The 25,345-nt window shown below is 40.2% G+C and overlaps 1 protein-coding gene and 2 long non-coding RNA genes across 8 annotated transcripts in view; 2 read left to right on the top strand and 1 right to left on the bottom strand.

The window, feature by feature from the left end:
- The window catches only part of LOC123606059 (CCHC-type zinc finger nucleic acid binding protein), a 72,911-nt gene extending 62,400 nt beyond the window's left edge, over positions 1-10,511 (top strand). For 2 of the 6 annotated variants that reach the window (XM_045493994.1, XM_045493992.1), the window contains exons 2-5: positions 7,498-7,635; positions 7,734-7,826; positions 8,010-8,208; positions 9,514-10,511. In XM_045493994.1, the coding sequence (XP_045349950.1) occupies positions 7,512-7,635; positions 7,734-7,826; positions 8,010-8,208; positions 9,514-9,631 (534 nt within the window). In that variant the 5' untranslated portion in view covers positions 7,498-7,511 and the 3' untranslated portion in view covers positions 9,632-10,511. Of the gene's footprint in view, positions 1-7,497; positions 7,636-7,733; positions 7,827-8,006; positions 8,209-9,513 lie in introns of all 6 variants that reach the window. The other 4 variants (XM_045493997.1, XM_045493996.1, XM_045493995.1 and 1 more) reach the window with 3 other exon arrangements.
- LOC123606060 lies at positions 6,587-23,548 on the top strand. The gene is made up of 3 exons (XR_006716071.1): positions 6,587-7,198; positions 14,915-14,916; positions 23,537-23,548. It is a non-coding gene; the product is annotated as an uncharacterized LOC123606060 (long non-coding RNA).
- On the bottom strand, positions 12,866-22,609 carry LOC123606061. Its single transcript, XR_006716072.1, has 4 exons — positions 22,600-22,609; positions 22,310-22,316; positions 13,872-13,879; positions 12,866-12,971 (listed from the first exon to the last, which is right to left on the bottom strand). It is a non-coding gene; the product is annotated as an uncharacterized LOC123606061 (long non-coding RNA).
- Positions 23,549-25,345: the final 1,797 nt, after the last annotated feature.

The raw sequence follows: 25,345 nt of genomic DNA, 5'->3' as shown, positions 1-25,345 counted from the left end.
AAGACGCGCTTGCGGTTAGAGTGAGGGGATACCCTGCCAGAAGGTCTGAGAATGTTTGAAATTCTTACTCTCTATACTTGATAGCTTCCCGATCCTTGAATTTTTATCGTCGTTCAAAGGCTAAATTACTTGTCTTACATGGCAATTCGAAAAGAGGCAGCTAGGTTTCGCTTTCTATGAATCAACGAAACACACATCATTTCTTGGATTCATTAAACGAATATAATTTAATCTAAAAACGAGACGTGAAAGTTAATGAGCCAGCCCCCATCTAGATATTTATTCCAAACGTGAAAACCTATTTTAGAACGACATAATTGCCCACATTTGGGTTTGGGTGTTGATTTTATTATGGGTAAGCATTATGCTTGTTGCCACATGTTAACCACATGGCCCCAGTCACAGGGCACTTCCAAAGGAAGTGACTGCATCTGGTATTGGGGAGCTTACTTAGAAAAAGAAAATATTGCTCAGTAGTCATTTGTGACTTGGGATAGTGTGTTTCAGTCATTCAGAAAGACAAAGTGTAAGAAGAATCTGGGTTGCTTTTTTCTTTTAAGGTAAACAGGGATTAATTTACAGCCTCCTCATACAAGTTTTTTTAAAAAGGCTTTCCTTCTTTCCTGTAGTTTGACTCAGTTTTTGAGAGAAACATAACCAGTTAATTTCTGCATGGAAGAGTTACCTTAAGATAGCAACTTTGTTACTCTGCTGCTCAAGCGCTGTAAATTGCATGTAAGGTTTTGAGGGTTTTTAAAAGATGCAGGAGATGAAATTCCCACCTCTTAGGCTTTTTTTCCCCCTTTGCAAAGCAGTCATTTTCAAATACTTCCTTAAAAATTGCTCTGATCATGGCTTAATCACACCTGCAAATGCCACGTACTTAGGTGTGTACTCTGTTTAGGTTGTTGAGCCTGATTCTTGTCTACAAGGAGCTCTCTTGCACTAGAATATAAAAGGAATCATTTATTAGAGTCCCAAGGGCTGAATTAAGGACTTGAAAGTTTCTCCAAATTGCAACTCTTGGCAGTGGTGTTTTTTTTTTTTTTTTTTTTTTAAGCTATCCGTATGTTTGTGTACTTATCTGCATATGTCACATTAGAAAACTTGGATGAGTCTTAGCAACCCAAAGGTCCACATTTTCATGTTTGATAATGAGAGGTAATGATTTCAAACAAATGTGGAGTCTCTAAAATATTTTGAGCCAAATCAATGGAAGATCAAAGGGCATTAATAAATTTGAACAACTGGAACAGGCAGAGTGATCTCTTCTTTATGGTATTATAAGTGGGTTTTGTGAATGGTTATATGTTTGGATTATCTTTACTGTTCTTTTTAAATCTAATAAAAATACCTGGTACCTACATCCTACATGGGAAGTTACCAAATTGGTGCTTGAAAGCAATGGAACCACAGTTTGACTAATTGGAACGATTGGTCTGTTGGCTAAGCACTTGACCACAAGAGAGATTTTGCCTTTTTTTTTTTTTTTTTTTTTTTTTTTGCGCAGGAGTGAGAGTTTTAAAAAATTGTTGGCTTCTTTCCTCTTCCTAGCCTCCTGACAGTAAGTGGAGAGCCAGAAGACTGATGCCAAGGCATCCTGGCCTGCTATGTGGAGAATGCTCTTTCCTTACTGTCTCACTTAATAGAACTCCTATTCTGGCAGTGTCAGATGCTGCTGCAGTAAGGGCATGCTATTGAGAATTCCAGTAAACTGTGCACCATTTTTATGTTGTAAAAACTGCTGGAATAATAAAGTGAGAGCTTGTGGCAACCAAAATGCAAGTTGTAAGTAGAACCTATTAATTAGTAGTATGAGAATGTAATATAGTGATCACCTGGAGTGGCTCCATAATTACAAATGAGGGTATTAACTAGGGAAATCAGGTGGTCAGTCTTTGGATCTGTAGTGACACTTTAAGTTCTACAAAGAGGTTTGAGAAAATCTGTCTTGGCTTAAAATTCAGGAAAGCTGTGTGATGGTATGCTGTGAATAAATTTGTGTATGGTTGTGTATGGTTGTGTATTTTTAAAAAGCTATCAGTTCTAGTTTCGATTTATCTAAAGAGATAAGAATACAGAATACAAATACTTTTTGTATTAAAATTGACATGTTTTATGTGGTCTCAGTTCTTGAGCTTCCCTATCAGTAAAATGGGAACAAGAATGCATAACTTGCATAACTTGTTGTAAGGATTGTAGATACTATGTTTATTAACCTTTGAGCCGCAGTAGATATCTAGCTATTAAAACCTCCAAACCCTTTGTGGGTAATCAGAGCAGAAACCAGGATGAGAACCCAGAATCACTTCCACTGTTGCACTCTGGTCTCCATTATTCTGGCCGGAATGCAGGTAACTATACACAATGTAACTTCCTTCCATTCTGAGTTTTTTATTTGTCTTAAAACAGTCTGAAATGTTGCAGTACCATGTTGGAACACTGAACCACTTTATTACCACTTTATTAGAGTGTAGTGATGAATGAGTATATTCAGGGGGACAAAAGCTCCCCTATGGTCTGGATGCAGTTAGGGTTACATGGATGAGTCAGGGATAATCCTACACTTGAGGGAAATAACTAGAGATGCCGAAAATGTGAATATATACAGGTGTATTAGGAAAGCCATATAAAACAGGATAGCCAGGTCCCCATCATACCTTGTCACACCCCCCCCCCCCCCCCCTTAGCTGTCACTACCTATTTTTAATGTATTTATAGAGACAGGGTCTTTTATTCATTGCAACTCACATTGTTAGTCTTGAATTGTGTATTAAGATTTAAGTCATTTACTGGCTTTGTTCTTATCGAAAATGTGGAACAATTACATTGATGAAGACAAGTTAGTATTACGGTGTTCTGGTACCAATTGTGAGATTTAAGCCTAGATGAGTGTAAAATAGACCTCTTAGTTACATATGGTCTTTCAGTGAATTTTCAGTCTTTTCAGGCGATATCTTGACTGCATTATCCCTCCTGCTGCCTGGCATGACCTGTGCTCCTACACATCTTTAAGTGTGGTTTGTGTCATGAAAATTAGATATACAAAAATTAAAGTGGAAACACAACATTTCTGTTGTTGGGAATGTGAAGTCATTTGGCATTCACCCATTTTTCTTAGCTCTTCTCCATTCCATTGAGGAAGTAGACTTTATGAGATGGAAAACTTCATTATAAGCACAGTTTGCCCTATGCTAAGTCTGCTCTGTAGGCATTGCACTGAGTTCTAATCCACCTGTAAGCAATCTAACTTAATTGGAGGAAGAGTGGAAAGGAAGGAATAACTGTAAACAGAGGACTTAAACCCTTAAAAGTGTTTTAAAATTGAACATCTGTTAAGCACAGGGCACCTGGTAACACTTCTCATCACTGATCAGTTTTCCCATCTTTTCCTAATACATCAAATTTCTGAGGTAACCCAACAGGTGGTTAAACTGGGTTAAGTTGTTAACCCAGGCTTACCTATGGTCCCCAAATCTTTTTACTATGTGAAGATAACATAGGTGTAGAGATACCTAGCAATGGGTTTTAGCAGCAAAAGGAGGAAAATACATGCTCTCTTTCTGCCTGGCAACAGTGAAAATAAGCATTTTGTCTTTTATCTTAAATTTGTAGATACGTTTTGTAGCATTCCATAAAATATTACAGAGGTCTAGTTGATTGAATTCTTGGAGTAATAGGATTTTGTTAGGTAATCTGAAATAAGCATTCTTGAATTTAGAGTTCATCCTTAATGAGTACATAATTTAAAAATACATTGTTACTCTAATGGTGCAATAATTCCCGTGATAGCAAGAATTTAGGTGTTTTATTGTTAGTACTTGGTTAGATTGGGTTGGGTCTGTACAAGAAACAGTTTGTTTCATTCAGCAAATGACTATTAGTTGCCCCCCCCCCCCCAGCTGTTAAAATACTGAATACAACTGCTACTATATGGGATGTTGTGATGATTGAAAGGTGAAGTACTTGATCTCTGCCCTCAAGGTAAGAGGCAATATGGTAGTGTCATCAGACAGATCCTAACAAAGTACCCTGGGTTTAACTAGGAAGGAGAGTTCCAAGCTGGGAGATGTGGTCAGATTCTTTTATGAGTTGGCATTTGAGCTGGACCTTGAAGGTTGGAAAAGGTTGTGACAGGTGGAGGGAGCGGAGGCAGAACAGTGCTGCAAAATTGCAGCCAAGAGCAGTCATAGGCTGTGAGAATCACAGAGCTATAATTTTCAATTTTCTTACCTTACTGGCACTCCTTTTCATAGGGAATAGCATACAATTCTCTAAAGAACTTTTAACTCAATACATTTGCATATAAGATGGATATTAGGATGGGGACCTGCTCCTAGGATAAGTGGCGGGTCTCTAAAATGTAGTGGGAGTGGGTTGGTTTAATGTTAATGAAGAGACAAATATATCACAGGGGACTCAGTGAAAATACAGAACAGCTAATTGACTGCAATTGGCTTGGCTGAAGGGAGAAGAGGCAGATTGCACACATGGTACCTAAGCCCACTGAGAAGACCTTTAAAAAAGCCTGTGGCCTACTGATGATGGTCTTTGGGTTATTAATGAAGTTAATGTTTCTTTTACCTTTTTTTTTTTTTTTTCCCAACGTTTATTTATTTTTGGGACAGAGAGAGACAGAGCATGAACAGGGGAGGGGCAGAGAGAGAGGGAGACACAGAATCGGAAACAGGCTCCAGGCTCTGAGCCATCAGCCCAGAGCCCGACGTGGGGCTCGAACTCACGGACCGCGAGATCGTGACCTGGCTGAAGTCGGACGCTTAACCGACTGCACCACCCAGGTGCCCCTCTTTTACCTTTTAAGATGTAGTATTAAGCCTTAATTTACTCCAGTGAACAAAATTATGTGAGACTGAAATTTGTTGATGGCAAAACAAATATTTAAAATTAGTTACATGTATAAAGTTGCATATCTGTTTTGTGGAATAGTTTAATTTCTGTCTAAATGAAGAAATTCCTTTTTCCCTAAGTAATTTGTGGTTCATACAGCAATGATCACATTTTTTTTTTATTTTTTTTTTTTTAACGTTTATTTATTTTTGGGACAGAGACAGAGCATGAATGGGGGAGGGGCAGAGAGAGAGGGAGACACAGAATCGGAAACAGGCTCCAGGCTCCGAGCCATCAGCCCAGAGCCCGACGCGGGGCTCGAACTCACGGACCGCGAGATCGTGACCTGGCTGAAGTCGGACGCTTAACCGACTGCGCCACCCAGGCGCCCCAGCAATGATCACATTTTAACCAACTTTCAATTAGGAATTAGGGTAGGAGGAAGTAGAGCTTAGTGTTTAATCTTTTAATGTTACTTTAACTAATTGTCTTCTTTCCAGAAGTACTTTTCCTATCATTTCTTTTTCCTTTAGGATCTGGGTACCATGAAGAGAGAGATAAGGCAAAACGGAGAAACAGTTCATGAAAAATCTACGTGTAAATTAAATCTTGAGTCGTTTTTTAAACTGATATTTCTATACCAAAAGTAAACCTGAAATTTTTTACCTGTTGACTTTATTCCACTGATAAACACATGATGATTCATTATAATGCATTTCCTTTGTACACTATTATGAAATAAACAAGGCCCTTTAAAGTAGCAGTCTAAAGGGGAGATTACCTGGAACGATCATTTTTTTTTAATTAGCGTTGGAAATATATAGCATGTTGAATGTATAGGATTGTCATTTTCTGTAAAAACAGTCTTTAAATATTAAATGATAACCTATTAAGGACATTTCATATTGCCTAACTTATGTTGTAAAAGAACATGACCATTTCCGTGCAAAGAATTCATCGACAGCAGTAGTTAAATGTGCTCAAATTGGTCTGGCTGTAAACTGGAGAAGATCCAAAATGAAATGGGGGTGGAGAGGAGGATGAGGTACCCTAAGCAGCTCTTTTCTGTGATCTTTTTATCTTATTTTGTTCTCTCTGGAAGCCAGGACCTCACATAATATTGAAGGCTAATACCAGTATAAGAAAGCAAATGTAATCTCAGATTTTCCAGTGGCTGTTTTCTTCTGGCTAGAAATGTACATTATGCATCTGAAACCACTAATGCTTAAGTATCCCATGCAGCTCCGCACCTGTCCTTCCCTTTTTTGTTAATGTGTTCATATGGCAAGTGGCAAGAATTGATAGATCCCTTTTGAAAACTTATCCTGAATCTGATTGCAGAGACTTGGGTTAAGTATTGAATTCTTTTGAATATTTGACAATGGAAACTTTTGAAACTGAACTTCAGCTTAATTTTTAGTTACTATCTCTATAACTTGTGATGAACCAGTTAAAGAATGGGTGGAGGCTTTACTGTTTTGCTATCATTTGATATTCGGTGCTGTGGTTGGTTTGGGTAATTCCACTGTCCAGTCAGTCTTGTTCCCTTGAAGCAATATGTTTTGCTAGACCATGGTCCTTAACGGTTGGCTTTGAGAGGGTAGTTAAAAAAAACTTTTTATACCATGGCTTGACACTGGAAATAAGGGTAAAAATGTTCAGATGTGGAAATGTAAAGGTTATTACATTGTTTTGAGCTGGTTTTTTTTTTTTTTTAACTACTTTCTGAGGAGTTTGTCCTGAAACATTCCATTCTTTTCCATTCTATTCCAGGAATAGCCCTTGCTTATTTTTAGATTGTTACATAAGAAGTATAAAATCCATTTGCTTTAGTGGGAGTTTTTCCCTTTTTTGTAAAAAAAGTAGTACCCAATAAAGGAATCTATTGTGAAATTCCAAGTAGCGTTGTTTTAAATGTAAAACTGGGAAAACTTGGAGAGAATAGAAAAGAGAAAAAAGTGGTCCCAGTGCTTTAGGTGCTATTAGCACTTTGGTGTGCCTTTTTGTTGTTTTTCTAATATTTTTAACATACTGTACCTTCTAGAGATAAAATTTATGTCCTGCGTTTCTTCTAACATATCTGCTCTAAAGAGTCAGCAGGCAAGTGTTGCAGCACAACTGGGTGTTAGATACTAAAGTTACAGAGAGAAATTGTTTTTCTTTACCCCTCGCTTTCAATCCATACTACAGCTCCATTGGTTTGAGCTTTTCTGATTTTATGACTATTAAATAACTTCCAGTTGCCCAAAATAAAGTTTACTGGCTTGTAACCATGAAAATGTGTCCGTTAAGTTGGACCTTGCATGAGGTAGATGTTATTTCTAATGATGGATATTCATTGATATTAACTGTAAATTCTATCACCCCCATCAATAACTGAATTAACATTTGTATTAATATATGCATAATCCTAATGGTTTTAAAGATCAAGAATTATATCAAAATATGTTTACATTTTTTTTTCACTTTTAATATATTTCATAATAGGTGTATAATGCCTAAGTGTATAGTTGTGTGGCTGTTTTTCCTAGCCAATGTATATTCTGGCTTCTTCCCCCCCAGAATAATTATCCAAAAATACACTAAAAGGGCAATAAAAGTTAAAGTAATTCCAAGTGGTTTAACATTGTCGTTTTTAATATTTTGAAGATCTAACTGCAGCCATGAGCAGCAATGAGTGTTTCAAGTGTGGACGATCTGGTCATTGGGCCCGGGAATGCCCTACTGGTGGAGGCCGTGGTCGTGGAATGAGAAGCCGTGGCAGAGGTGGTTTTACCTCGGATAGAGGTATTTTTGTCGAATAAAAAATTTTGAAGTACTTCAGTGTTTCTTAGTATCAAGACTGGTCTAATTAGTCAAATTCTTTTTGTTTCTGCCCAAAATAGGTTTCCAGTTTGTTTCCTCATCTCTTCCAGACATCTGTTATCGCTGTGGTGAGTCTGGTCATCTTGCCAAGGATTGTGATCTTCAAGAGGATGGTAAGTATTTAACACTTCCTTTTCATACCCTTCTAGAACTTGGAGCGGTGAGGATGTACTACTACTGCACGTAGCATTGGAAAGGACTTGCTACTTTTGAGATTTTGTATTGTATGGCTTAGAACAGCAACGTTATGTAAAGGTTTTATAGTCTTGGTCTGCTTCTTTTCCTTATTGTTGAAGCCTGCTATAACTGCGGTAGAGGTGGCCACATTGCCAAGGACTGCAAGGAGCCCAAGAGAGAGCGAGAGCAGTGCTGCTACAACTGTGGCAAACCAGGCCATCTGGCTCGTGACTGTGACCATGCTGATGAGCAGAAGTGCTATTCTTGTGGAGAATTTGGACACATTCAAAAAGACTGCACCAAAGTGAAGTGCTATAGGTAAGTTGTTAGGGTGTTACTGAAGGAAATCTCATTGTAGAGATTATTTTAGAAGTGAGCTATAAATGGAAGGACCTTGCGGACCAGTACATTCAGTGAAAGTTGGTTGTGACCAGATGATAATGGTTTTAAGCATATATAACCAGCAGCCTATCTGTACATCAGTCACTATTCTTTTTTAAATTTTTTTTTTTTTTCAACGTTTATTTATTTTTGGGACAGAGAGAGACAGAGCATGAACGGGGGAGGGGCAGAGAGAGAGGGAGACACAGAATCGGAAACAGGCTCCAGGCTCTGAGCCATCAGCCCAGAGCCTGACGCGGGGCTCGAACTCACGGACCGCGAGATCGTGACCTGGCTGAAGTCGGACGCTTAACCGACTGCGCCACCCAGGCGCCCCAATCAGTCACTATTCTACCATGATAATTTGTGGCTTATGGCTGCTGGACAACTTACACAACTTGGGAATTTTTAATGTAAAAATTAATGTTATGCTGTAATTTGGTGTTTTCAGAGACATTGGAGAAAACTAAATTTATAATTTGCATACACAGATCTGTTTTTGTTTTGTTTTTAATGTTTATTTTTGTGGGGGTGGCGCAGAGAGAAGGGAGAGAGGAAATCCCAAGCAGGGTCCGCACTGTTCACACACAGCCCAATGGTGGACTTGAAATCCCAAACCTAGAGATCATGACCTAAGCCAAAGTTGGATGCTTAACTGACTGAGCCACTAAGGCACCTCCCCACCCCCATCCACAAATCTTTTGTCCTGCAACCAGAAATCTTTGTGGTTGTGACATATAATGTACGTATTTAAAGTGTAAAATTTCGTAAGTTTTGATACGTACATACCAGTGAGATCTTAGGGATTAATTTGTATAAAGGTTCAACATCTTGGGGCACCTGGATGGCTCAGTTAGTGGAGCATGCGACTCTTGATTTTGAGGTTGTGAGTTTGAGCCCCATGTTTGATGTAGAGATTACTAAAAACTTTTTTAAAAAGGTAACAGCATTTTGCCCAGTGTTATTGTTGTGTTGGTTTTGATATTGGTGGATCTCTTACAGTGAAAATTTTTAATTTTAATGTAATGGCTTAGGCTGCACGATTGAGTACTTTGTTATCTAATTCCTCCTTTCTGCTCTTAGTTTAGGGGTTAATGAGACTGTTTTGAGGGGAAAAAATATGTTCCTTCACTTGTTAACTGCTTTTTGTTCAGTTAATTATTGCTTCACTATGGTTTTGTATTTTCTGAACACATTGTGAAAATTATCTTAATTTCTTTCTCTTTTTATTTTTTTTTGTAGGTGTGGTGAAACTGGTCATGTAGCCATCAATTGCAGCAAGACAAGTGAAGTCAACTGTTACCGCTGTGGCGAGTCAGGGCACCTTGCACGGGAATGCACGATTGAAGCCACAGCTTAATTATTTTCCTTTGTCGCCCCTCCTTTTTCTGATTGATGGTTGTATTATTTTCTCTGAATCCTCTTCACTGGCCAAAGGTTGGCAGATAGAGGCTACTCCCAGGCCAGTGAGCTTTACTTGCCGTGTAAAAGGAGGAAAGGGGTGGAAAAAAATCGACTTTCTGCATTTAACTACAAAAAAAAAGTTTATGTTTAGTTTGGTAGAGGTGTTATGTATAATGCTTTGTTAAAGAACCCCCTTTCCGCGCCACTGGTGAATAGGGATTGATGAATGGGAAGAGTTGAGTCAGACCAGTAAGCCCGTTCTGGGTTTCTTGGATATGTTCCCATGTAGGAGGTAAAAACAATTCTGGAAGTATCTATGAGCTTCCATAAATAACTTTAATTTTAGCATAATGATGGCCTTGGATTGTCTGACCTCAGTAGCTATTAAATAACATCAAGTAACATCTGTATCAGGCCCTACATAGAACATACAGTTGAGTGGGAGTAAACAAAATAAAAAGACAAACGTGTGTTAATGGCTGTGCAAGAAAGATCGGGATAAAGGCCTAAACAGGAACAACTTCATCACAGCGTTGATGCTGGATATACATAAGGTGATGACAAAGGTTTAGAACACATTTTTTTCAAAGACTAAATCTAAAACCCAGAGTAAACATCTAAGCTCAGAGTTAGCATAATTTGGAGTTATTCAGGAATTGCAGAGAAATGCATTTTCACAGAAATCAAGATGTTATTTTTGTATACTATATCACTTAGACAACTGTGTTTCATTTGCTGTAATCAGTTTTTAAAAGTCAGATGGAAAAAGCAACTGAAGTCCTAGAAAATAGAAATGTAATTTTAAACTATCCAATAAAGCTGGAGGAGGAAGGGGAGTTTGACTAAAGTTCTTTTTGTTTGTTTCAAATTTTCATTAATGTATATAGTGCAAAATGCCATATTAAAGAGGGGAATGTGGAGGACTAAAAGCTGACAGTTTGGACTTTTCTTTGTGTACTAAGTCACGTCTTAGTAATGAAAAATACCTGTTATAAGGAAGCATAGGCTTTAGCTATTTAGGTGTCAGTTTGTGAAGATATAAAAGTTTTATTTCTCTTTGTAACCCATTATATTGCTGTCCTTGAGCTCTGGCGTTTGCTCTCAATAGTTTTAATGCCATTGTTGTTATGTTTTTATTTTTTATTTATTTTTATTAGAGTGAGCAAGTGGGGGAGGGGCAGAGAGACACAGAATCTGAAGCAGGCTTCAGGCTCTGAGCTGTCAGCACAGAGCCCCACGTGGGGCTTGAACCCACAAACCGCGAGATCATGACCTGAGCCAAAGTCAGACGCTCAACCAATTGAACCACCCAGGTGCCCCCATTGTTCTGTTTTAGCATTTAACAGTTTTCCTGGGCTTCATAAGGATCTGAAATGTTAGATTGTTTTTTCTAGGATTTGATCTAGAGTTGAGGTGGACCTTAGAAATCATTTGGTTTAAGGAACTCTCTTTGTACATGACTTACTGGAAACTTGGTTGAAAAATGTATGGCTGTCTAGAGCCTAGAACCTAACTCCAGTATCCTTCCCACCTTGTGTCCTCTTCTTTTTTTGTTCCCCACTCCCCATAAGCTAACTATAGTTAGTGGCTTATGCCTTCCTGACTTAGTTTATTGTTTTTCCCCTCCATGTGATTCTTCGCATTGGATGTATTGTGAATTTTCATCCTCGTGTGATATATATCATTGCACCATTAAGACGTTGGTGCCTCAGCCATGCTATGCTAATTCCTACTTTGTCAAATTAACAGTCAAAAGCAGGCAAAAAAAAGCCAAGTCCTGTCGTGTAGGTACGTACACTTACGAATACAAGCTTACAAGTTCCCTTTTCATTTGATATTTTTACTGAGCAAATGGTATATCTCAGATGTTAACTAAGCAGCACCTTGATAATTTTTCTTTCTACTGCAAATAAACAGTGTAAGGGAAGACCTGTTTTCAAGGGGATCACTGTTAAATGTAGTTCAATTCAGGTTTGGAGGTGGTGCACACGGGGCTATTTTCCTATGAGGTTTCTGGCCTCGAGTTAAAAAACCCAGCAAGTGAGATACTTAGAACTGCTTTGCTTTACACAACCGTTCTTTGTGTTACATTTGTAGTACCTAGCAGCCTTTTGTTCCAAGCTCTTTGATAAACATAACTGAGGGCCTATTCACAGGCCACATAAGTGTTCTTTCATAAGATAGCATTTAGTTGCATTGACCTTGATGATTGAGCAAGTACAACATGAAAATTCTAGGGAAATTCACTTAGCTATGCTGGAAGCCAATGAGCTGTTCCTGTAACAATGGTTTGTTATAAGAGTGGGTTTTAAGCAACTTTTTTTAGGTGTATTTATTTTGAGAGAGCATGCACATGTGGGGGAGTGGGGAGAAGAGAGAGAATCCCAAGCAGGCTCCAGGCTGAAGCTCAGACCCTGATGTGGGACTTGATTTCCTGAACTTGGGAGGTCATGATCTGAGCCGAAATCAAGAGTCGATGCTTAAAATGACTGAGTCCCCCCCCCCCCCCCCCCCAGCGCCCTGGTTTTAAGCAACTTTTTAAAAACTTTTCGGACCGTAATTAACATTCCCTTGATTGGCGAATGGTTCTTTCAAAAGTGAGGTTTGCTTGGGGATTTAGCAGCTTTCACTTTTGGTTAAGAAAACTTGAATTCTTCCTCTGGGGGATCTGGACTAGGAAGAAACTAATCCTCCGTTTCTATAATACCGACTGAGATTCCTATCCTTGCAGGCTAGATAAAAAGGTCAAGGATTTCTCTTGTGACAAAGGGTTGAGGGGATGATGAAAAGATTAGTGAAGGTACTACAGTGAGTTTTTCATTGTGTAACATAAAATTTCATCTTTGCATCCTCATGGAATTTTGCTACCTTTTTGCCTACTTCTGGAACGGCTGTTTCTCTTCAGCTTCTTGAAGCTGGTTCATCAGTGACTTAAATGAAGTGGATCAGATGGCAAGCTTTTGCCTACAAACTTATTTTGAAGAAGTTAAAAGAATAATCTGTACACTTAGGGGCGCTTGGCTGGCTCAGTCGGTAGAACCTGCAACTTTTGATCTTGAATTCAAGATCAAGCCCCACAGTGGGCTTAGAGCTTACAGTAAAAAAAAAAAAAAATACATTGAACACTTTCTACTCCCCACCTAGATTTAACAGCAAACATTTGCTGAGCCATTTGAAAATAAGTTGGTACACCTGACACTTATCTCTTATTGTGGCTTACATGTCCTAAGAACTAAGATGTTCTCTCTCAATCACAAGGATTGCAATCCATTATCATACTTAGAAAATTTGACCGTCTGATCCTTAATAAAATAATTCAAACAGTGCCGGTTGTACCAAAATCAACATCGCCAGGTTTTCCAAACTGGATCTAGTCAGGGTATGTAAGTTGTGTTTGGTTGATAAGTTTATTTAGACTCTCTTCATCTAACAGTTCCCTACCTTTCCCCCTCATAACCATGGGTTTTTGGTTTGTTTTTGAAGAGACCAGAGCAGTTTTCTTGAATGTCCTGTATTTATTAATTATTTTTTCTTCCTGGTGTCACCTTATTTATGTCTTTATTTTTCCTGCTGTAGAGTCCTGATTATTAGGTTCAGCTTGAACTTGTTTTGGCACGAATGTTTTAAAAGTATGTAATGTTGCATTTCGTTAGTTTTACTTTTGATACAGACCTTTATCGATCGTTTAAGACTACTATTTTTTCATTGCAGTGATACGTGTTTCTCTTGAAAATTTAGTAATCGGTCTCCATCCCCAGTATCTTTTCACGTAATGCTTTTAGCACGTATTATGCCTTGTTCAGATGTTGCTTTGAGTTCATAAATTTGTTGTGTAATTGCTAGGGATGTAGAATGTAATCTCACTAGCTCAGCAAAGCCAGGTTATACCCAGAATGATGCCGGGTACCCCAAACCATAGGTTCTTCATAAATGTTAAGTGTCTCTAAAAAAGCCACAAAAGGAAAAGTTGGTTTTCTTGATATAAATTATAGTCCCGTTTCTGTTGAAGTTGTGGGAACAAAACTTCTAAAATAAGCATATGTGTGTGTGTATATGTGTGTGTGTATATATATATATATACATATATATATATATACGATTTTTCATGTTAAATGTTACATGAAACCTGTTTTTAATAGCAATTCTAGAGTCGGGGTCAGATGCTTGGGTTTTCTAATCATAGCAGAGTATGAGACATTTTTCTCTGGGAAGTGTAGTGGTCCACCTAGCTTGAGGTAGAAAGCTTATTTAATAACCTTGAAGTTGAACATCCCATCTAACTTAGATATGCATAGCAAAGAAAACTACACTTTTAGGTACTATTTTAAAATGTTAATTTGACTGGTCTTTGCATTCTTGGTGTGACACTTTATCTTATTTTTAAATTATTAAAAAAAAGTATTTTAGGGGTGGCCGGGTGGCCCTGTTGGTTAAGTGTCCCAACTTCAGCTCAGGCCATGATCTTACAGTTTGTGAGTTTGAGCCCCGTGTCAGGCTCTGTGCCGACAGCTCGGACCCTGGAGTCAGCTTTGGCTCTCTCTGCCCCTCCCCCATTCGTGCTCTGTCTCTCTGCTTCGAAAATAAAATTTCAAGAAAATTAAAAAAAATTTTTTTTAATGTTTATTTTTGAGACAATGCGAGAGACAGAGTGCAAGCAGCGGAGGGGCAGACAGGGAGACAGAATCAGAAGTGGGCTCCAGGCTCTGAGCTGTCAGCCCCAGAGCCCAATGGGGGGCTTCAACTCACAAACCGTGAGATCATGACCTGAGCTGAAGTCAGATGCTTAACCGACTGAGCCACTCAGGCACCCCCAAAACGTTTTTAATACAGAGTATGCACCTGTGAACGGGAGGTGGGGGAGGAGAGGAAGAGAGAATCTCAAGCAGGCTCCACGCTGAGTGTGGAGCTGAAGCAGGGCTTGATCCCATGACCCTAGAGATCATGACCTGAGCCAAAATCAATAATTGGATGCTCGACTGACCCCCCCAAATTTCCCTTCTTTTTAAAGTTTTACTTGAGTAATCTCTACACCCAACATGAGGTCAAACCCACAACCCCAAGATCGAGTCATGTGCCCATCAGACTGAGCCAGCCAGGCACCCCTTGCTTTGATACTTCCTTCCTTTTCCTATTGTAGATAAGTCCAGAATTCTCTCTACACAACCGATATGCTGGATTGTGATGATGGAGGTGATTTCGTGATGCACTGGTTACATCTGAAGCACGTCTGCTTTATTAGGAGTCTCGTGCAGCACTGTACTCCAATGTACAAAAACTTGCACGTACTGCTTTGATGAGTATCAAAGGGCATTGGGTAGTCGACTTCAGGAAACGTTTAGGTTCTGCTGTCTGGTACAGGTGCACTTGTAACCTTGTGCACTTAAAGTCCCCCAAGGTAAAACCTTGATATTTGGGGGGAGTTCAGTGTTTGGTGCATGCTTTTACCATCTGTCTCTTATTTTCTGTTTTGGATGTGTTTGCTTTAATATGCATTAGTATTTGTTGTGGCAGTCTAAGTTAATGACTTTTCAAAGTTCTCTAAAAGATTCGGAGCACGTGGTTTTCTTGTTGGATTCTGTTATGTCCTAGGAAGCATTAGACATCGTATTTCCTGTGTGTAACCTGAAGTGCCGGGGGTACTGTTGTGAGTCTGGTGTGCTTGCTGTGCAGAGCGAGCGACTGTGAAGCAGTGAAGCAGGAATCTTAACAGCCTCGTGGCTGGGTGCTGGTAACCGCTAGAATTAGGCTTGCAGGCATCTAGGTCTAATTTGGGTAGGTCCCTAAGCTATTGGTGTTTTATAAGCTTCTAGATGATTCTACGGTACCAGTGGGTTGAAAACCACTGGGGTATGTAACTGAGGTCATAGCCCCAGTGGTGCAGTTGGAATTTGAAAACTCAGTCCTGTGCTTATGCTCTTGGTTACAGGGGTTTACACGTAATTACCCTTTCTTGCTTGCTTTAGAACTGAAAGAACATTCATTAAACATACCTGCTTCACATCTATTCCATTTTCAACCCCACAACAAACCTTTTACAAGGAACGTAGCTGCAATTCTGTTGAGTAGTGTGGATGCATTTTAGTCTTGATATTTCCTGATCTTTTTTCACCCTACTATTGTGGTTCTTGGTTTTCAGCACTGCGTTTTTCTTGGTAGTTACTTTGCAGTGTGACCCACCAACCAAGGGCCTAGAACTGGACTACTCTTGTCTCCCCAGGGAACATTGTTAAGTGACCAAGCAGAGGCAAAAACAAGAGTTAGTTAATTCAGTGACTTCTCAGTATGAATTTTTCCACTTCAATTGAGATGGACTTCTTTCCTAAGTGTGGCTACTTCATGGCTTTGTCTTCCCAGAGTAACCATCCTTTTCCCTTAGGTTATTTCAGATATTCTTAGTTGCAGTTCGCTTGCCTTCTTGTGCCCCAAATAATGATAGTCATAGGAGCAACGGTATCACAATGGGACCTCCACTTAAAGTGGGTGCAAGTGGAATAGAACGAGGGACAGTTCCCTGGAAGGAGAATTGGGATCTCCAGTCATTCTGCCTGTATATTTATACTTCATGGATCAGGCCACCATGAGCAATGCAATAGGCAAATGTGCTTGTTGCTTAGCTGATGCACCTGCCATTTGTGAGGCAGCCTTATATGATCACTGGAGCTCTTAAGAGCCTTCTCATCAAGAATTGATTGCACCTGGTTGAATGGCTCAACGTCAAAAGATTTTTGGCTAATCTAGGTATAAGGCCACTTGGATGGGCATTCATTCAGTGCTTCCACGTGGTATTTTTAATTGGGAAGGGTCAAACTGTATTTGTACACATTACATGGTGTTAACAGGTGAGGTGACACTTCTCTCCAAGCTGTGGTCACTTGTCCACTAATATTTTTGGGCGATAGTTTCTACACAGTGAACCTGAACAGATGTGGCAGAGGTCAGAGCTTACAGATTTTTCTTTTTTCTAAATCGGACAAAAATTCAAGGGCAAGATTTTTGTTTTTTGAAAATTTAAACTACAGCTGAGAGCAGAAGCAAAAACTGGTCATTGACCTAAAACCTTTGCTGATTCTTTCTTGTGAAGGGAAGAGAAAGTCTATTCACTGTAGTATTTTCATGCCAGTTTGTAGAATTAGCTCACAGTCATTCCAGCTGCCAAGTTAATATCAACTTCTTACAAACGTGTTTCATTAATTAGGTTTCTGAATCAGATCAACCAAAAAAATGCCTTGGAATTGGAATATTTGTAAAGTTGTAAGTGGTAATGTATGGAGGAAACGTGAATTTCCCACTTGATTTCATTTTAATTTTTTCTAGTTGGTTTGTTGGATCAGGATCCAAATGTTCTATATACATCGCATTTGGTAATGTCTTATGTTTGTAATAGTTGCCTGTCCTTATTGGAAAAACAAATTGAGGAATTCCTAATGACTTGCATTTGGCTGATTGTATTCCTGTCGTATTGTTTCATACGGTTTTATCTCCCCGAGTTTAGTAATAGATCTAGAAGCTTGATTATATTTTGATTATTTTTTTAGGCTAGATACATCATAGTGGGTGCTGCATACTTCCTTTTGCATCATATCAGGAGGTACGTAATGTCAGATTGCCTTACTTTTGATACTAAGCTTGATGAGTAGATTCTAGTGATTTCAGTGTTTTCTGTCCATTATAAAGTCTTCCATCAACGTTGCACCAAATAGTTTTAGCAGCCATGGATGATAAACATCTACACTGATACTTTAGTCATAAACAACACATTAGTGAAAGGACCTTAAATTTCTTAAGGTAAGCCCAGAATAGAAGACCCCAAGAATTAATATATGTGACTTCTAAAAGCTGTGCAAGTTATCTAGGGTGACTGGGTGGCTCAGCCAGTTAAGCGTCTGACTTCAGCTCAGGTTACGATCTCGCTGTCCGGTCCGTGAGTTCAAGCCCTGCGTCAGGCTCTGTGCTGATAAGCGTGGAGCCTGGAGCCTACTTTGGATTCTGTGTCTCCCTCTCTCTCCACCCCTCCCTACTTGTGCTCACTCGCTCTCTCCCCAAAATAAATAAACCTTAAAAAATTTTTAAAAAGCTGTGCAAATTATCTTGCACTTTTTCCCCCAAGGTCTGTTGGTACTGCAGTATCTATGCCTCCAAAAACCTGATTTTAGCTTCACGGCCTTGCTCATTTTTGAAACAGTGGCATCATGCAGCCAATATGGGCTGTGGTGTCAGACTTCACTGGAATCTCAGTTCTAAGTCTGTTGTTGGCTTACATTTGAAACAGCAAGATTTCTAAGCTCCACTTTCCTCATCTGTAAAGTGAGAAAACCTTGTATTTATTTTGCAGGATCACTATGATGGATTACATGAGACATTGGCAAAGGGCTTAGCACTTACTGGAATAATAAATGGTACATACTATTTTTATGCAAACTTCCTACAGGGCTACCAGATTGCCACATGCCAACTGAGAGGAATACCTCTCAGGATGTTTGGCAGGTCTGAAAGAATACCTGGCTGAACCAGTTCAGGGACACCTTTAATGTATGCCACTAACTCCTGAGCCTTTGGAAGGCAGCAGATGGTGCTATGAATGAAGCAGGTCAGCTGGGAGATGGGGGAGGTGGTGCTGTAGAAAACTCTGGAGAAAAGCCCACGTCCCTCCAGGGACAACAGCTACTTGGCTCCTCCTGATTGAGAGATTCTCTAATGATTTGGTGCAAGGAGGAGCAGTCTACTATTTTATTACTTTTTTAGTAGTCTATTTTAAACTTTGATGCATACTCTGTTAAACCTGAGCAACATTTTGAAAATCAGTTTTTCTCGGGCATTGAGGCCTTGGTTCCAAATATGTCCAAAATTTAAACTTTGAATAGAAATTTAATCTGGTTTTGGGATGCCTGGGTGGCTCAATCGGTTAAACGACTGACTCTTGATTTCGGCTCAGATCATGATCCCAGTCATGGGATCGAGCCCCATGCACGGAGCGTGGAGCCTGCTTAAGATTCTCTCCCTCCTGCCTCTTTCCCCCTTGCGTGCTTGCTCGCTCACTCTCTCTCAAAATAAACTTAAAAAATTTTTTTAATCTGGTTTTGAAATTTTTAAGCAGAAACACTACAAATACCATGGTTTAAAGTTTTACTAAGAACTTTACATTTTTTCTGCCTTTGTGATGTTCCAGTCATACACCTTCCTAAGGATCTTAATAATTCTACCATATTCCATTTTTTAAAAAAAATGTTTATTTTGAGACAGGGAGAGAAAATTGCAAGCAGGCGCCATGCTATTAGCACAGCTGACAGCACAGAGCCCAATGTGGGGCTGATCTCACTAACTGTGAGATTATGACTGGAGCCAAAATCAAGAGTTGGTGGCTTAACTGACTGAGCCACCCAGGTGTCCCTACCATATTCCTTTTTTAATGCTTTTTCTTGAGTATAAACAATCAGATGCAGGAGAAAGTGGATGTCCTCTCATCTCAGGTTGTCAGTGGGAGTTTCTGGTATTTGGGGCTGGTTAGCCCTAGGTTGGGACAGCATTCCAAAGGTGATTAAAATCAGATTCTGGAAGTGAGGTTGAATCCTCTTTTTTTTTTTTTTAATTTTTTTTTTTTTAACATTTATTTATTTTTGAGAGCTAGAGACAGAGCACAAGTGGGGGAGGGGCAGAGACAGAGGGAGACACAGAATCTGAAGCAGGCTCCAGGCTCAGGGCTGCCTAAACAGAGCCTGACGCGGGGCTTGAACTCATGGACCATGAGATCATGACCTGGACCAAAGTCGGATGCTTAACCAACCGAGCCACCCAGGTGCCCCAAATCCTCTTTCATAACAGTTTTTCTTAATATGGTTGTACACAACAGGTCTCCTAGCCCCTATCTTTCAAGCACATTAAAAAAATTTTTTTAATATTCACTTTTGAAAGAGAGCACGAGTTGGGGAGGGGCAGAGAGAGGGAGACACAGACTCTGAAGCAGGCTCCAGGCTCTGAGCTGTCAGCACAGAGCCCAATGTGGGGTTCAAACTGAGACCGCACGATGAGGACCTGAGCCGAAGTTGGACGCTTAACTGACTGAGCCACCCAGGCGCCCCCTTTCAAGCACATTTAAAGTGTTTGGACCCTTTTTTCTAGAAACAAAGTGGTCTTGCAATATTTTTTTTTTTTCAACGTTTATTTATTTTTGGGACAGAGAGAGACAGAGCATGAACGGGGGAGGGGCAGAGACAGAGGGAGACACAGAATCGGAAACAGGCTCCAGGCTCTGAGCCATCAGCCCAGAGCCTGACACGGGGCTCGAACTCACGGACTGCGAGATGGTGACCTGGCTGAAGTTGGACACTTAACCGACTGCGCCACCCAGGCGCCCCGCAATATTTTTTTAATATTAGACCACAGGTGTTGATCAGACCTTTTTGTTCTTTGTGTAGTTTATACATTTTCTGGATTGTTTAGCTGATTTGGGACATTTTGATTCAGTTCACGGGCCAAAATTACACATCTATATAATTATAAGTTCCTTTAAAAGAACTTCATGTTCATATCTTTGTAACTAGTTTTCATATACTCTTTTTAAATTTTTTTTAAACATTTATTTATTTTTGAGAGACAGAGCACAAGCGGGGGGGGGGGGAAGTGGGGGGGGGGATGGGCAGAGAGAGGAGACAGAATCCGAAGCAGGCTCCATGCTCTGAGCTGTCAGCACAGAGCCCGACGCGGGCTTGAACTCACAAACCGCAAGATTGTGACCTGAGCCGAAGTTGGACGCTCAACCGACTGAGCCACCCAGGCGCCCCTCATACACTTTTTTTCTTAAGCTCACTTATTTATTTTGAGAAAGAGCGTGCAGGGGAGGGGGAGAGAGAGGATTGCAGGCTGGCTCTGCCTTGTCAGCACAGAGCCCAACATGGGGCTCGAACTCCAGAAATGTGAAATCATGATGTGAGCTGAAATCAAGAGTCTGACGCTTAACCGACTGAGCCACCCGGGTGCCCCTGTATATTTTAACGTAGCAAAATTGTGAACCCATGGACTTTTACAAATTACTTTTTATTATTTTATGCTCATATTGTCACATCCTTATTTTCTGCTAAGGACAGCATTCTACAAGATCCATTCTGGGTTTTTTTTTTTTCTGCCCCAAGTGAAGGAATCAATCACTGTATTAGTTTCCTGTTAATGATGTAACTTAATCACACCCCCAAAGTCCTTTGGCCATGTAAGGTAACTCCCAGGTTTTGGGGATTAGGACATGTACATCTCTGACAGGGCATTACTCTTCCTACCTCAGTCTGGCTTCTGGCCCCTAAAGATTCACAGTCATCTCACATGCAAAATGCATTCATTTCCTCCCAGCATCCCCCAACGTGTCAACCCATTATACACCAAAGAAAAAACCTCCCAACTCTCAGCTCCAAAGTCCAAGTCTCATTGTCTAAATCAGGTCTAGGTAAGAGCTGAGCATGATCTATCGTGGGGCAAAATCCCTCTCCATCTGTGGTTTTATAACAGGTTTTTAAGTTATCTGCTCCCCAAATGTCAATGGTAAGATAGGTATTGGACATCAGTAATAGACATGGTCCTTCGAAATGGGAAGAAATGAAAGGGAAAAAGGAGTCACTGGTCTCAACCAATTTAAAAATCTAGCTGGGCAAACAGTGTCCAGTTTAAGGCCTGAGGGTATTCTCCGGGCTCAAGCTACCTTCCTGAGTCCTCCCTTCTTTTTCATGAAAGGTAGTGCTTGTTCATAGCTGAGTAGTTTTGTCAGCTTGTTTCCTGCTTACAGAATTTCAGGAATTTAACAGACTTCTTTAATTTGATCCTTTCTCCATCCCTCAGAGTCCAGGCTGGCAGTGTTTCGGCTGGTATAAAAATTCTCAACCTTGATCTTCTGTGGATGTCACGGAAATTCACTTCATTGGACAAGAGGTGCCTCCACAGAACTTTCCTGGGTAATCCCATCTCTATTCCTGGGTTCTGCTGAGATGGTTGAGAGTATTCATGAGTCACACGCCTAATCTCCTAACCTATCTGTGTGGACAAATATGACCTTTTGGTCATTCTGAGGCACTAGAAAAAGGGGGTTCAACCACACCTTGGCTTTTTCTCCAGAGCACACTTCCCTGTGAGTCTCCTAATTTTAGCATCTTTTGCAGTGTGGATAGGCTGAGATTTCTGCATTAAGTTCAGGTTCTGTTTTAACCGTTCTTCCCTAGATTTATCTCTTTGCTCTTGCATTTTACTATAAGCGTCAAAAAGAAATGAAAAAAATCCCCTTCAGCTAAATATCCAAGTTTGTTATGTGCAAGTTCTGCCTTCCACATAACTGTTGGGTACAACTCAGCTATGTTTCTACCATATAAGGATTCCCCTTTCTTCCCGTTTCCGATAACATTACCCAATTCCTTCTGAGCCCTCACCAGCCGTGCTTTTAGTGTCTGTATTTCTATTCACAGTCTGTTTATGTATTCTCTAAGACTACAGATTTTCTACTAGGCTCTTCACTTCCTTCTGAGTCCTCACTGACAGAATTGTTAACATTCATGTTTGTAGTAACAATCCGTGGAAAGCATTCTGTCATACCCATAATTCTTCCAGCCTGTGTCCATTTTTCAGTTCCAAAACCACTTCCACATCTTAAGGTATTTGTTACAGTAGCACTCCACTTCCAGGTACCAAAATCTGTTTTAGTTTCTATATTGCTGTTGTAACAAATTACCACAAACTTAGTGACTTCAAACACTTTGAATTATTACACTTCTGGAAGGCAAAAGTTGGAAATGGGTTTTACAGGACTAAACGGAAAAAACAGGGCTGCTTTCCTTCTGGAAGCTCTAAGGGAGAATCCTTCCTTGCCTTTTCAAGCTTCTAGAGGATGTCTGCATTCCTTGACTAGTGGCCACTCACTCCAACCTCTGCTTCTGTAGTCATGCTTTCTTGGACTCTGATCCTTGGTCTCCTTATAAAGATCCTTGTGGATGACACTGGGGCCATCGAGTAATCCAGGATAACCTTCCCCTACCCCAAGATCCTTAATTTAGTTACAGCTACGAAGTCCCATTTGCCATGTAAGGTGGTATGTTCACAAGTTTTGGGGATTGGAATGTGGGCATCTTTGGCCAGGGGTGGGGGAGGGGGTGCTTGCCTGCCACACCTGCTCTCCAATGCAGTATTGAGGTCCTTAAATGGGTGCTAGGGGACACATGAATGAGTGTTGCTAGGTGAAACTACTGCCTCTGTTGCTTGTTGGGTCAGACAGAACTGGAAAATGTCTTTTTAATGTAAAGAGGGTTTTTTTTCCCCTACCCAATTAAATGTATTGCATTAAATGTATTACATGCTCACAACATGGACTGATTTAATATTAAGGTTTTTCACTTGTATTGACAATTACTGTGCAGGCATGTGGGTTCAATGTTGCCTCATATCAGGATTTCTATGTGAGATTTTCTAGTTCTTATAACATGATACAGGGCAAAGCAACGCTGTAGGCCAAATTCAGCCTGCTGGCCAGTTTATAGCTGTGGTCTTATGGATTAGTGATGTGATCTAATGATAGATCGTTGATTGTGGATGCATAGGTAGATAAGATATATATGACTGATACTGGGATATGAGTACAGAAAGTCTTCAAATATGCTGTTCAAATTTACAGGGTGGCTAAGAAACACAGCATTAAGTTGAGGCTGTTGGCACAAAAATAAGGCAGTTTAGTGTCACTGTCTTTGCTCCTTTATTCGTTTAGCCATGATATCTCACAAGCCAGACCTATAGGGTGGAGATAAAAAAAACAAGATAGGATTCCAGTAGGGCAAGACCTGTAAATCTTAAGTCTGGTGATTTAAAGACTAACAAAGCTAGGGGCGCCCAGCTGGTTCAGTCAGAAGAGCGTACGACTCTTGATCTCACGGTTGTATATTTATATAAGTAAGTAAGTAAGTAAGTAAATAAATAAATATATGTATATATAAATAAATAAAAGGCTAACAGAGCTCTTACAAAGCCCCTGAGCCTCCCAGCTGTACATGGAGTTGGGTAAGGCCACGTGATAGATTTGACTGCCGATCATGGAGTTTTGAGTTTTGAAATAGTTACTGAGAAGTTTACATATATCTGTTCTGAGCACCTTATATGCTGTTCCCTCTTTTTAATAACAGGTCTGTAAGGCAAGTGTCCCAATTTCATGAGTGATGAAAAATGAGAACAGAAGGGTAAATACTGCTATGTCAATTTCACAATAGAAATGAAACAGGTTGTGTAAGTCACCTAAGGCCACAGAACTACTAAGTGGTGGAACTATGATAAATCCAGGATGTCTAAATTGTCTCAGATGATAAGTAGGCATAAACAGCGAATATTAGCAGAGTGGAGGCAGGGTGCTGCAGGCAAAAGGAACACTATGGGCAAAGACAGGATCATTGTGCATGCAGCAAGGACATTAGCAGACTGTGGCAAGATAAATGGTATCATCAGGAGGCTCTTAGTTTTAAGTACTGCTAGGTCTGACTTTTACTTGTTTCAACACTAAAGAGAGTTTATTGGTCTATATAACTGAAGACTGAGCGGTGGGTGTGAGTGGCTGACAGCAGCTTCTGGTATTACATTTGCTCTGCATCTAGCAGGATGTATTCTACCCAGCATTGCAAGCCAAGTCCTGAGACTCAACTTTGGGTCAGCTTGGGTTTGTTTTGTTTTGTTTATTTGTTTTGATAGAGCATGGGAGGGGCAGAGAGGGAGGGAGAGAGAATCCCAAGCAGGCTTCACCCTGTCAGTGCATAGTCTGATGCGGGCTCGATCTCACAGTTGGTGAGACCTAAGCTGAAATCAAGAGTCAGATGCTTAACCAACTGCTTGGGTTTTCAGTCCACCAATCAATATTCATAGGGAGATAGCATGGATTGTTTAGCTTAACCTAGCTCTTTCATTCTGTTCTTAAAGCTGGGCATGCAGTTCCCTTCCCCTGAACTGTAAGATCCCCAAATGTAATTCAGGTAAGCAGGTAGGAAGAATGGATGCTGGAAGGACAATCAATACAGGTAATGCCTCTTGAATCCTGTTATATATGATCTCTGTATCCTAGAGTCAGGGATTTAATGGACAAAGATACAGAAATGTGAGAAACTTCTGTCTCACAAATACTCAACTTGAGTGAGAAATGACCTTGCTTGTTTGGGAACAGGTGTTATTTATGGTAAAGGTTAACAAAGGTAATAAAAGACTCCCAAATGCAGCAGCTTACACAAGACTAGGTTTGTTTCTTGGGGCACCTGGGTGGCACATTCGGTTGATTGTCCAACTCTTGATTTCAGCTCAGGTCATGATATCGTTTCAGCACAGGGCTCTGTGCTGACAGCGCGGAGCCTGCTTGGGATTCTCCCTCTCTCTCAATCAACATAAACATTAAAAAAAATTAAGTTTGAGAAGCAAAACTATTTCTCTCAACGCTTATATTAAAAAAAAAAAAAAAAAAAAAAAAAAAGGGGCGCCTGGGTGGCGCAGTCGGTTAAGCGTCCGACTTCAGCCAGGTCACGATCTCACGGTCCGTGGGTTCGTGCCCCGCGTCGGGCTCTGGGCTGATGGCTCGGAGCCTGGAGCCTGTTTCCGATTCTGTGTCTCCCTCTCTCTCTGCCCCTCCCCCGTTCATGCTCTGTCTCTCTCTGTCCCAAAAATAGAATAAAAAAAAAAAAAA

The sequence above is a fragment of the Leopardus geoffroyi genome, chromosome A2 (genome assembly GCF_018350155.1).
Source record: "Leopardus geoffroyi isolate Oge1 chromosome A2, O.geoffroyi_Oge1_pat1.0, whole genome shotgun sequence".
NCBI classification, from domain to species: Eukaryota; Metazoa; Chordata; class Mammalia; order Carnivora; family Felidae; genus Leopardus; species Leopardus geoffroyi.
The sequence above is the reverse complement of the archived record's forward strand: the minus strand, read 5'-3'. Positions and strand labels throughout refer to the sequence as shown.